The sequence below is a fragment of the Sesamum indicum genome, linkage group LG6 (genome assembly GCF_000512975.1).
Source record: "Sesamum indicum cultivar Zhongzhi No. 13 linkage group LG6, S_indicum_v1.0, whole genome shotgun sequence".
Classification (NCBI taxonomy): domain Eukaryota; kingdom Viridiplantae; phylum Streptophyta; class Magnoliopsida; order Lamiales; family Pedaliaceae; genus Sesamum; species Sesamum indicum.
In genome coordinates, this window is record NC_026150.1 from 7,387,309 (window position 1) to 7,400,568 (window position 13,260).

The 13,260-nt window shown below is 33.3% G+C and overlaps 1 protein-coding gene across 1 annotated transcript; it reads right to left on the reverse strand.

Moving 5' to 3' along the window:
- Nucleotides 56-9,428, reverse strand: LOC105164004. The gene is made up of 4 exons (XM_011082542.2): nucleotides 9,319-9,428; nucleotides 9,027-9,170; nucleotides 1,677-2,317; nucleotides 56-1,069 (listed from the first exon to the last, which is right to left on the reverse strand). Exons 1-4 carry the CDS (start codon nucleotides 9,417-9,419, stop codon nucleotides 282-284), a joined length of 1,674 nt encoding a protein of 557 aa, XP_011080844.1. The 5' UTR covers nucleotides 9,420-9,428; the 3' UTR covers nucleotides 56-281.

Sequence of the window (13,260 nt, forward strand, 5' to 3'; positions counted from 1 at the left end):
TGCTCTACAATTAACCTATCAGGATTCCCAAATGGGAGACTCTTTGTGGGTCTAGTGATAGTTAACGTTCTGCAATCTCTACTGAAAACTTAAAGAGAAACACACATCGTGTATATGGCTTCTCAGAGAGACTACTACGACACAGAAATATAGCATCATATGTTAAGTACACTAGAAGAAGAAACAAGTTCTGCAACAGGCATAACTAAGATTCATCTTAAATACAAACTGCATATGGGTACAAGGCTCCTTATCCTTCCCAGAGCATGAACTCCTTTTCATCAATTCTTGGGAACCAGATAAACTCTGGCCTTGATTATTGAGCCGTTCCCAAGCTTAAACCCCGGACTCACTGAGAACCCCACAACCATGGGTCCTCCATTATTACCAGAAATCCTCACCACACTCTCCATGTACTGAGAATGAAACTCAGCCCCTCTACTCGCCTCAAAATGGCTGGGAGGAGGGTCCAGAGAAAACGCCAGCAAATGCAGCAACCAAACAGCCTTAGCCAACCCCAAAAACTCACCATAGAACTGACTCCGTGGGTGGTGACCGTCTAGCACCTGGCGCCTCTGCTCCAGGTCCCCGAACAACGACTCCTCCATCTTTGGGTGCACAATCGAGAGGTACTTCTTGAAGCAAAAGTTCCCAAAGCTACAAGTAGGTAAAATGCTGAGGAGTTCAATAGGGTCCATTGCCTTCATGTCACGGTATTGTGTAAAGCAGTCCCTACGGTGCTGATCCGGGTGGAGTATCGAGGAAAGGCTGCCATCCATGTAAAATGTCTCGTGGTCAAAGCCTTGGTAGATTTTCCTACTCACATAGGATTCCAGAGCGTACTTTGCATGGTTGCCCCCGACTATAGAGTCCGTAAACATGGTAGTGGTGGTGGGGTTGTTCATAGTGGCGGAGGTGGAAGAAGCGGCATCAATGGATCGCACAGCAGCTGCAATGTCCCAATGTGCAGAGCGCATGAGAGACAGGAGTAGGGATGTGAAGGATTTCGAGGCCTCGTTGACTAGGCTCATTGTGGCTTCAAATAGCTCCATTGCTGGAGCTGCTGCAACTGTAAAAGATGGCATTGGATCAATCATACAAATGACACAAATTTGCCAATACTAATAGCCAAAAAAATAAGCTTCTTTCCAAAAAATGTACAGGTCACTTTTACTTTTTCCTTTTCAGAGGATGTTGTGCCTAGCAGTGTTTCCGCATAAAATGCTACTATCGCTTGCCAATCACCTTATGGTGATACGCTTGGAGAATTATATGATGGAAAGCAGATCATCTTGCTAGTAAATTTTAAGAGTCATAAGGAACAAAACTGAAATGGTTCTTTGTTTTTAAGTGATGTGTCTTGCAAATGTTATGAACTGAATTGTTTTACAAGCTTCTAATATGTCATTTCTTCTGAGTATTATGGTAGTTTAGATCTTTGATTTCAACTTTTACTGTGGATTAAAAGTTAATCAATCAATTACATATTTTACTCTCTTTGTCCATCATTAAATTTTCATAACATATTTTGAATATATTGTTTTTAATTTGTTGCAACAAAGAAATAAATAACTTTGAAGAAGTAGTCATATATAGTAATGCATTGGAAGGTTTTATGATAATACGCCAAAATGGGATGTATGGCTATAAGCGTTTGGTCATTTCAGCAGACTGACCTTGAGTGGTGCAGCTGACTCGTCTCTTCGACTTCCCCTTTGACTTCCCACTAATGCGGTCGAAGGACGTCGCCGTTTTGAGCTTCTCCCTCAAGTTCTCAACCTCCGCATGCTTAGCCTTCACTTCCCTCTTCAGCTCCTCCACCGCCGCCTCGTAAGGCGCCACCACCTCCCGCAGCGTCGCCGCCCCTACTCCCCATCTTCTGCCCCCTCCCCTTCCGCTTCCAACGCTCCGCCTGAACCTCTCCCTGAGCAGACCTAGCCTCCGGAGTTCCGCCACCACCGCCACGTCGGCCACGCGCATTTTGTCTGGATCCCAGGGGCAATGCGCCTCCTGGAGACTAACATACGCCCTCTTCATGACCGAGACGGCGTCGAACACCTGCCCCATCAGCATTTCCAGCTCCATTACCCTCGGCGGATGGTCCCCATCGTTCGTCGTGCCTTCCCAATTAGTATTGATCTTGAACTCCTCCTCCTCCTCCTCGATTTCGTAGTCCTCTTCTTCATCGGCTACGGAGATGTCGTCGGGCCGGGCTACGCCGGCAAGGGGGTGGAGGAGGCAAGAAGCAGTGACCCGTTGGATCAGATCGGAGAAATTGGAGACCTTGCTCGTCATCCTCTTCAGCCCTCGTCCGTTTCTGAGAAGATTTCAGATTTTGATTCTTATGTAAATTGGACGGCTGCAACTTTGATTGCCCGCTAGTACAACTACACTACTAATCACTAACCAATAATTACACTATATTATTTATTATTACTTCATATCATATGGTAAAATTAAAAAGGCCATAAACAAATCCACGCCCTGTAAACATAGACTCCATTAAAATAAATATTTTTTATTTTTTATAAAATTATAAATATAATTTTTTAGAGGAGTGTTGATGTAACGCCCCTTAAAGCTAGTTGAATATATTTATAATTATAACTACGTACAATATAAAAAACGTACTTATAATTAAAAATAATATTATGTAATTAAATTTAATATTAAGAGTATTAATATAATTTTTACCCTGTAATAAATTAGTAAGCCAACGAGTGGCTAATAAAAGAGGGTTTGGCTAAATTTATTTTTTTTCAAAATTTTTATAATGTATAAATTATATATTTTTTTATTTTTAAATCTTTAATTTCTTAAAAAAGTATTAAATATTTTATAGTATTTTATAATATTTTAAATGTATTTTTAAAATATTTATAATATAAATTCACCCAAATATATAGTTATTTTAATAACATAAATTAAGAAGAGTGATTTTCAGGTATATATTTCGATTTAATTGATTTTCTATAAATGATGAAAATTAAACTAGCTAAAAAGTTATTTATTTGTAATTTTTTTGTAATAATTCTAATTTTGTTGATATCTCACAAGAATTTATGTAAGAAGTTTATGGAAATGTGGATTTGACTGTAAATGTGGTGGGGAAAAAGCATGAGAATCATTGCTTGATAGCATAATTATATCATTTTAAATATATATATAATTTTATTTTTAAAAAAAATTAATTAATTGAAGAAAGAACATTAATAGGCTTTGACGAGTTAGACTCCCAAGGCCTGAATTTAGGGCAAATATGAGAGTACATGGGGCAGGTTTTAGATCCAATGATAGCGAATATGGGATAATAGACAAGTCTTCCGTTGTTTGACATAATTATAAATATATTATTATTTAAAAAATTATAAATAATTTTTTGATATTTGATTAAATTATGTAATCTTTAGATGGAGCTATGAAATTGTGAAATTTTGTTCTTACTGTATTTTTTTTAAAAAAACACTTAAAACTTATAAAAAAAATTGAATGGGATGGATGAAATATTTTTAAAATTTATAAAAAAAAATATCCATTTAGTCCATAAAAAATATTTTTTAAAAAAAAATAAATAAAATTATAAGTTTTAAGGGTATTTTGGTCAGTTCACCATAAAAAATGGATGAAAACCTAACTGATTGGGCTAATTATGAGACGGTCGTTAAAATCAGTGGGTATTTATAATTTTTCAAACAATTAAGAAGTATTCATAATTATGACAAATTTCAGGGGAGGTAATTATAATTTACCCTCTTAAAAATTAAATGTAGTATGTCTCGAATAAGACCAAGTTCAATCCAAACCCCTCTCCATTGCCATGCCTAATCAATTACAATAAATTATTAATAGTAAAAAAAAAATAGAGTTAAATATATTTTACACGCCTAAAGTATACCACCCTCATCAATTAACCCTCCATAAATTAAAGAACCTTCAATTAAGCCCCTATCTTTGTAATAGTCATTTAAATTAAACGAAAACGGACAAAAATACCCTTGGCTATTAATAATATGATGTATTCACTTTAACGCCCTCTATAGTTATATATCAATCAACTTGGCTTCAATATGTGATGTTAATAAATTAATATTCGATTAATCGCATATTGATAAGATTAATATAAGTGCTATTAAATTAAAATAAGTTTATAAATTTGTGTTTATACATTACATTAGATATAATTTTAATGACAAAAATATTGCAAGTGGTCATCGAACCTATTATTTTGGCACCTAAAAATGTCAGGTAAGGTAATTTGGAGTTAATGAGGTAATTATTTTTTTTATCTTTTTATATAGTAACTTTATTTCACCCCATGACCTAACTTTAAGTCCAACACGTTAGGTCTGTCAATTGGTGTGCAATATCAAAATCTAGAGCCATTCTGATAGTTATGACCTATATACATACTTAATATTTTTATATTAGATACAGACTTTGACACATATCTATGACAATAATTTTTTTGTGTTCAGGTAGAGTCTATACCCTAAACTACCAATGGGTAAAATTTTTTAAATATTAAAAAGTAAATCTTTTGTTCGTTAACTTAAAATTAGTGAATTTTTAAACTTTTGCTATTATCAATATGACTATTTATACACTCAAATTTGAAATAATTATTTTGTACTTAATTAATTAATAAACATTGTAGTTGACTAAACTTTTCAAATTGATTTATATATTTAACAATAGAGGGCATTAACGTGAATATATTATATTATTAATAGTCCAGGGTTTTTTGTTAATTTTTATTTAACATAAGGATTATCCAAAGATAGGGGAGTAAAAAAGATTTATTTAGTTTAGGGAAGTAATTGATGAGGGTAACATACTTCAAGGGTACAAAATGTATTTAATCCTTAAATATATCAATCAATTTGATTTTTAATTTTATTTATTTATTTATGACGTTAATAACTTAATATTGAATTAATCACAAATTGATGAGATCAATATTAGTAATTTTAAATGAAAATAAATTCATAAACTTGTGTTTGTGCATTATACTAAATATAATTCTAATAACAAAAAGATTGCAAGTGGTGGTTAAGCCTATTGTTTTGTCAGTAAAATGTCAAGTGATGTAATTTAGGAGTTAATAATGTATTTTCTTTTTTGGGCTTTCCATATAATAATTCTACTTCCCCTTTTGACCTAACTTTAATCCTAACACATTAGGTCTGTCAATTGGCGTGCAATACCTAAATCTAAACCCAAATCCAAATCCATTTTGATAGTTATGACCCATGTCAGTACCTAATAATTTTACATTAGATCCAAATTTGGACACATATATATATGGTAATAATATTTCTGGATTTGGATATAACCTATACCCTAAAATACCTGCAGGTAAAATTTTAATATGCAAAAATACATGTTATTCATTAATTTAAAATTAATGAATATATAAATTTTTGCTAATTATCAATAAGACTACTTATATGCTCAAATTTGAAATAATTATTTTGTACTTAATTAATTATACATTCTCGTATTAATTTATAAACATTGTAGTTGAACAACTTTTCAAATTGACTGATATATCTAACAATAGTGGGCATTAATATGAATATATCACATTATTAATAGTCAACGGTATTTTTGTTAATTTTATTTAATTTAAAGAATTATCCAAAGATAGGGGCGTAAATGAAGGTTTTATTTAATTTAGGAGAGCAACATACTTTAGGAGTGCAAAATGCATTGAACCCAAAAAATTATGATACGAACTAGGAGCGTTGGATTTGTACTTAGTACTTAGTTTCTTATTTATTTGTTTCTTTTATCTATATCATTATAAAATAAAATCCTTTTATTGTACCAACTTTAAAATATGCAATTTAACCCTTTAATTCATTTTTTCTTTTCTTTCCTTTTTTTGGTTAGAATAGTAATATTAGTATTTTTTTAATAATCTCATAATTATATTTTTTTCTCTTGAACCACTACACCCGTTCTTTTTCGTACTAATTTTTATATTTTAATAACTGCACAATTATAATTTACTTTTCTCTCACACCTCACTCCATGTTTCTTTCTTTTTTGTCCCTGCACACCATATTTATTTATTTTTTATAAATTTATTTATTTTTGTATCTGAGACAAAATAGTTCAGAAATGCAAAGTGTATATTATGATTGTGAATTTTGTTAGAGATCACGATGAATGTACTTAACGGGGTAACTAAAAGTCAGTACAAGAAACATGAGGAACCAATTATAATAAATACTAATAGTTGTGACACGCTATTTCTATGTGTATATACTAAATAACTTTTACATTTTAAAATATATAATAAATAAAAATAAAATGATACATCAACAAATCATATTTATAAAAAAAGAGAAAAGAAAGAAATTAAAAAACAAAAACTTAAAGTATTTTCGACACAACAAAAAATTAGTGTGGTGATGTTAAAATAATGTAAGTTACTTTTATAAAAAAATAATACAATTAATTTTTAAAATTATCTAAGTAAGGGTATAGTTGTCATACTTGAAAAATTAGTGCGACGATATCAATAATCGTCATTTTTTTAGTGTAGAAGGCCTTTCCTTTTTATATTAGTGCTAATAAGTACGACACATCATATGGATGTGCATAATTTTTAAAAAATAAAAAATACTTATATAAACTGTATTATTAATTTTTTTAGAGTAAAAAAGTATCTATATATATATATATATTAAGAAAATATGTTAATATAAAAATTATGATTTACAAAAAATATTAACAAACAAAGATGACAAATAATGTTGGAGAAATTATAATTTGCATGAGAAAAAATAATAATGACCAAAAGAAAGTTATTAAAAACCATAATACACGAAGGAGTTAATTAAAAATAATTAATTAATTTAAAATTTTAAAAATAAATGACAAACCAAAATTAAGCGAGATATCAAAAGGGTACTCTCACTTAATAATAAAGGGCTTAAAGCAATTTACCCGATTATATTACAAATGAACAAATTACCCTCCCATAACATAGAAATAACAATTTACCTCCTTATATTTTTTAAAATGAAGCAATTTACCTCTGTGCCTAATGAGGGAAATTGCTTCATTTTGAAAAACACAAGGAGAGGGGGTAAATTGCTATATCTTAAAAAGCATAGGGACGTAAATTGCTATTTTTTTTTCATAGGACCAGAGGTAATTTGCTTATTTGCAATATCACATAAAAGAATTACTTATATTTTTTTTAATAATAAAGTGTAAATAGATAAACAATATTGTTATTTTACACATTATTTAACTGAGTGAATTTACCAAGCAAATTATTATTTCACTTGGAGAAAAACTTATATTACTTGTAAAGAAGTCCCATGCAACATCCCATATTATTATTTCACTTTAGGTGCAACGGTGAACTGCAATCGATTGTTGAGCACATCCTGTGTATTTTTGGCAAGAGTACAAAACAAGTGCGTTTTTATTTGATTTTTTTTTTTAAATCTAAACGTACAATCTAATTTAATTTTTTTTTCATATTTTGTTAATTATATATAAAAGAAAAAATAAAATAAGAAACTAATTAGAATCGATAATTCATTAAACAAATTTATTAATTTTACATGTACATTAATAGAATATTATTAACAGAAAAAATTTAAAAAACTTATTCTTTTGTATGAGAATAAGTACGTTTGAGGATAATTTAGTCAATATATAGTTACTCTGAGTCTCTAACCCGTCTCATACTTAATAAAACAATATAGAATATATATATATATATATATGTAATTTTATCTGTATAAGGAGGTAAATTGCTTCATTTTAAAAAGTATAGGGGGATAAATTGTTATATTTTTTCACAGGGGGTTAATATACTCATTTTCAAGATCACATGGGGATAAATTGCTATTCACGCTGTATTAGAGAAATGAGGTTTTTATGTCGAAATGAAGAATGGAATTAGCTATTTGAATATTATACATATATTGGGAAAATAGTAAAAATCTTGATAGAGATAATTAGAAATATATATATATACGAATAACACATGGAAAAGATATATGAAAAGTGGGGCATTGTGCTACAAATGAAGAATAAAATTATATATATAAATGTTGGTGCATGGAACAAAGCTAACTAACATGTAAAAGAAATTCAAACAAAGAATTAGAAATACATCATGTCGGTACGAATTAAAAAAATGGAATTATTTAATTAAATTACATTAATAGATTTAAAAATTGATGTAAGTTTATAATATCATCTATGGTCAAATAAACTGACATGAAAACTTAAAATATGATTACAATTATTTAATATTTATTATAATTTTAGATGTGATTAAAATATTTATCGTAGTTCTTAGTTATGATCAAAATATTTATCATAATGTTTAACTAGATTTAATATTTTGGCTTCAAATGGCTAATTGGAAGACAACTGGTTGCCGTTTTTAAGCTGTGATTTGTTATTTTTTGTCGTGAATTTTTATTTTTGATCGTAATATTAAGCATAAAATTCATTTTTTTTTCTAGTGATGCAAACTTCTTGATGTGTAATTTACTCGCTCTCATATATTGACATCACTTAAAGTTAGGTTTAATTACACAAACACTACCTACTCTTTTTTAAATTACAAGTACACACCCGAGGGGCGTGAATATAATTTATTTCAAGGGGCGTTTGTATAGTTTTTGCAAAATCAGAGGGCGTCAATCTAATTTACCTCGGGGGTGTTTGAGTAAGCTTTAGCTCCAAGATGGAAGTAAATTATAATTACAACTTTAAGAACAGTATTTGTAATTTTGCAAAGGGTAATTAAGAATTATTTATATAATTATCTAATCTTAAAGAGTATTTATAATTTACCCTAAAACAAACAAACATCACCGTTCAGAATATCAGGATAAAAAAAACAGAAAATTCTGGTACGCAGTGAACGTAAAAAAATTACATAATGAGGATTAAAATTTATTAAAATTAAGATTCATAATTATGTAAATAAGGAAGAAATCATTTTTCTACTTGAATACCATGAATTCAACACTAAAATTGGAGCTGACCTATGAGTAGTAGTGTTGTGGGATCTTAGGGAGAAGTTGGTGTGTTTGGCGAGTGGATCTCTGTGGAATGGCAGTGCAGAGAGATGATGATGCCTTTCTTCCTCCATTTCCTCATCATTCCTTTCGCTGCAGCTTCTCTTCGCCCTGCAAAGCCAATATCCAAAACATGCACTATATAATAATATCATCACGCATTTATTAATAGTGCCCTTTTTCGCATGTAATTACTATTACTATTGAACTCACATATATATATATATATATTTCAACAAATTCATCAAATAATTATAACCTTGATTTTTCACTTCGAAATGGCCTAAGCAGAATATTTGGCAGCATGGCTTTGAAGAGAGAGAGAGAGAGAGAGAGAGAGAGAGAGTGAGGGTGAGGCATAAAATGCTTCAAGACTTTGATATTTATAGAGCCTTTAGGTACTTCAAGCTGACAATTAGTACTTGCTTATAAGTTTTTGGGATGATTACATCCCTCTACTCCTTAAAATTTAGTGTAATTATATGTAAATTTTTTATGATTTAAAAAATTACATTTAATACCTCTGAAATTTGCTTCGATTTTGACAAAAAGTCTCTCCATTAGTCAAAATTCACCAAATTTACTGATATTAACAAAAAGAATCAGAAAAAATTTATGTTTACCCTCAATTGACTTCCTGTTGACTTCTTGGCGGTTGAAAAAATCTTTTCATGATTAAATTAACCTCATACGTCTTCATGCGTTAATGCATGTGAAGAGACATATCTTTACTGTTATAAGACTAGTTTGGTCAGGAAAAATTTGTTTGACTTGCAATAAGCTAATTGATGGTAAATATCAATTTTTCTGTAACATCATTAAATTAAGTGAATTCTGACTAAGGTGTGACTTATGTGTTAGATGAAAAGAAATCTCAGAAGTGTCAAATATAATTTTTTAAACCATAAGGTATTTACATGTAATTATACTAAATTTCAAGAGAGGAGAATGTAATTATCCCTAATTAATCATTGAACATTTTCGCAATGTGCAATGACAACTTTCACAAATTTAAGAATGGCAAAAAGTTTCCATATACTTAGAATGATATAAAAAATTTATATACGTCTAATTGTTAACAATTAATAACAAAAGAAAAGTGTGAAAAAAACAAAGAAGTTAGTATTGGAATAGAGATCACCCCTTGACCGTATCTCATTATGATAATTCAGAAGTTATAATGTAGTTCTGCTCTCCAACTATACATATATATATATATACACGGGTGAATAGTAACTTATCTCCCAATAATATTGAAAATGAGCACATTACCTTCTTATGAAAAAAAATAGCAATTTATCCCCCTATATTTTTTAAAATGAAGCAATTTACCTCCTTGTATAAGAAGGTAAATTGCTTCATTTTAAAAATCATAAGGGGATAAATTGTTGTATTTTAAAAAATATAAGGAGGTAAATCGCTATTTATTTTTTCATAAGGAGGTAATTTGCTCATTTGCAATATCAAAAGGGGGTTGTTTGTATTTTTTCCTATTTTTATTTATAATACTGAATTGGTACTAATACCAATTAGACTATTTAGTTTAGTCCGTGAAATTGTTCAAATTCCATGACAGTGGATTTGATCTATTTTAATAGTAATTATTGATTTATTAATAATAGTTATTGAATAAATGATAGCATTTGATATAAATAATTAAAATTAACAATGTAATTTTAACTGAGTTATTCAGAAACGATTGCTATTAAGTTTTAACATGTACTAAACGTTTTTGTCACTATCATGTGTTAATATCGTCTGCTATAATTTTAATATTATTGTTGGCGTTGTTTATTTACTTTAAAAGATAGTTATGCGATTCAATATTTTTTTTATAATAGGAAACTGGTAAACGGAAATGACATATTGATTGACACATTGTCTCAGTCCAAATGGAAAACACCAAATAGCTTACAACTCAAAATACAAAATTATTTAAAGGAGAGGTAGCCACCAAATAGCTGGATGTTTTTCAGTGTGGTGATAAAAAGACACTTGTCGACTTCTTTTGATGTAAATAAAATCATTGTATCCCATGGGAAGTTAGATAGATCCATTCGTGGAGGTTAGTTCGTTAAGTCTGTTCCTAATCCAATTTTATAGACAAAATTTAAGAGATTGGTATTTCGCTGCCCACATTAATCTATTTGATATGCATATTTTGTAGAATTAATTGCATGACTTGGCCCAAAAGACGTCTTGAAGATTGCTCAATAGCCTAAACAAAGGGTAGCTCACTAGAATGACCATGGATCTGGCCCAGGAAGAAGGCCTCGTAGAGAATCTTTCGAACCTCAGGCCCACCTACAGTGTCCTACCAAGGTGTCACGGGCGTGCTCTTTTGTCTCGCAGTGGAATGTATTTTTCATATATTTTTTGCCCGTGCGGCGTCTTAGGTTACGCCTAACCTTCAACCAGCCTTCGCACATATCAGAGTATAACGACAGTCCGTCGCGTGTCCTCGACACTGAAGCTCGCTAGCGCGACATTTGAACGCATCTCTGCGCGGCACCGCGTGCCCTCGCGCTCGCCTATCCAGAATGCCTATACTCGGCGAGGCACTCGGTATGCACACCTTAGTGTCTCGCACACAATCTCGGAACCTGCCGACGCATTTCTCAACGGCAAGGAGCATCCTCGCTCCGCCTCGGTATTACGGCGCTACGCATGCGCCCGCAACGCCCATCTCATGTCCAATGCTCACTCGGTTCATCTTAGGTGCACGCCTTCGTCGTGGCCGCCTCCCATGCCTCGCCCGAGTAGGACCGCATCATAAGTCCGAGGCCCATTCGATATGCCGACATCCTGTCTTGATCTCGCACGGCATGCCCGATATGCTTTCTTGCATTTCGGCTTGGCTTCACAATATGCCCACAGTGCGGCGTCATCCCACGACCGCTTATCTTTAGCCAACGGACCCCATGGACGGCTGGAACTCGATAGCGCGTGCCATGAGTTGGATCACGAGGACTTGGAGTGTTTGCCTCGATCACCAATTCGCACGAGAGGTGTTGCCCCTGATATCTCGCAGCCCGCGAGGCAACCTTGCGCCTCACATAGAGCCTCTCGGCCATCCTGGCCCTACGCTGCTCGTCAGGTTCCCATGCCCTTCAGGGACTCTAAGCACTCCTTTGAGCTGCTTAGAGCCAGCTCTTGAAGGCCCCTAACATGCCCCCAAGAGAATGCTCATTTAGTGCAGACATTGTCTCATGCTTATGCCATTGTGCACGGGGAGGGCTGGCTGGAGCTCTCCACTGCATGCCCCCCCTTATAATAGGCCTAAAAACGTTTTCTCTTGTTCCAAGAATAGAACACTGAAAGGGCCGAGGAGTGCATTTTTTCGCATCTCCTTCAGCCGACGTCCAAATCACGTCCCGCTTGAACTGTAGCGTAGCGTACGACTTCCACATCATAACTATAGAGATTCAGCCCCATCCGATCATCCATGGTTGAGGAATTGCCACTGCAATACTCTAAACTACAATCTCGCCACTACACTGACAGACTCTGAACATCATCGTCGTTCCCTACCGAAACAGAACCGTCTACCTCTGAAACATCTTGGAGGTGGTCCTAACACTCCATAGATCTCGCCATAGAAACAGTTCTGCAAATCTCCAAGGATAAAGCACTCTGCTTCACACATTACTCTCCTGCTCACGCGCAGGGTGGCGCCTCATCATCGCCCTTATATCTCCATGGCCAAACGTCCTCGGAATGACTTCATACTTGGTCGATAGCATCCCCACGCATTAAGAAAGTTCCCATACGAACAGTATTGCAATCCCCAATCGATGAGAGTCTTTGATCAAAGACCATTTGCACACCTACGTGCTGGCCGACATCCTCTAGCCTCCCGCACATCCTCCACAAGTCACTGCCGTCCATCTCGCCCAAGGAGCGACCATTGACACTATGAGCGGCATGAAGCGCGCGGGCCAGGATTAGAAAATTCTAATCTTACGATCGATGTTAGACATGTTGCGGCCGGGCTGGGGATTTATGAACCCTATCCTTGCAGTTGCAGTCGGCGCTTAGGCCGGGACATGAGATTGAGTTTTGCTGCCGGGCCAGGACTTGAAAAAAAAACAGCGCCTAGCCTGCAAGGTAGGGGTCTCCTTCCTAGCCTGCAATTGCAAGGTAGGGGGGCTCCTTCCTCCGATGTAACAAGGACTCCTACTCTAAAAAGGAGTTAGGGGCA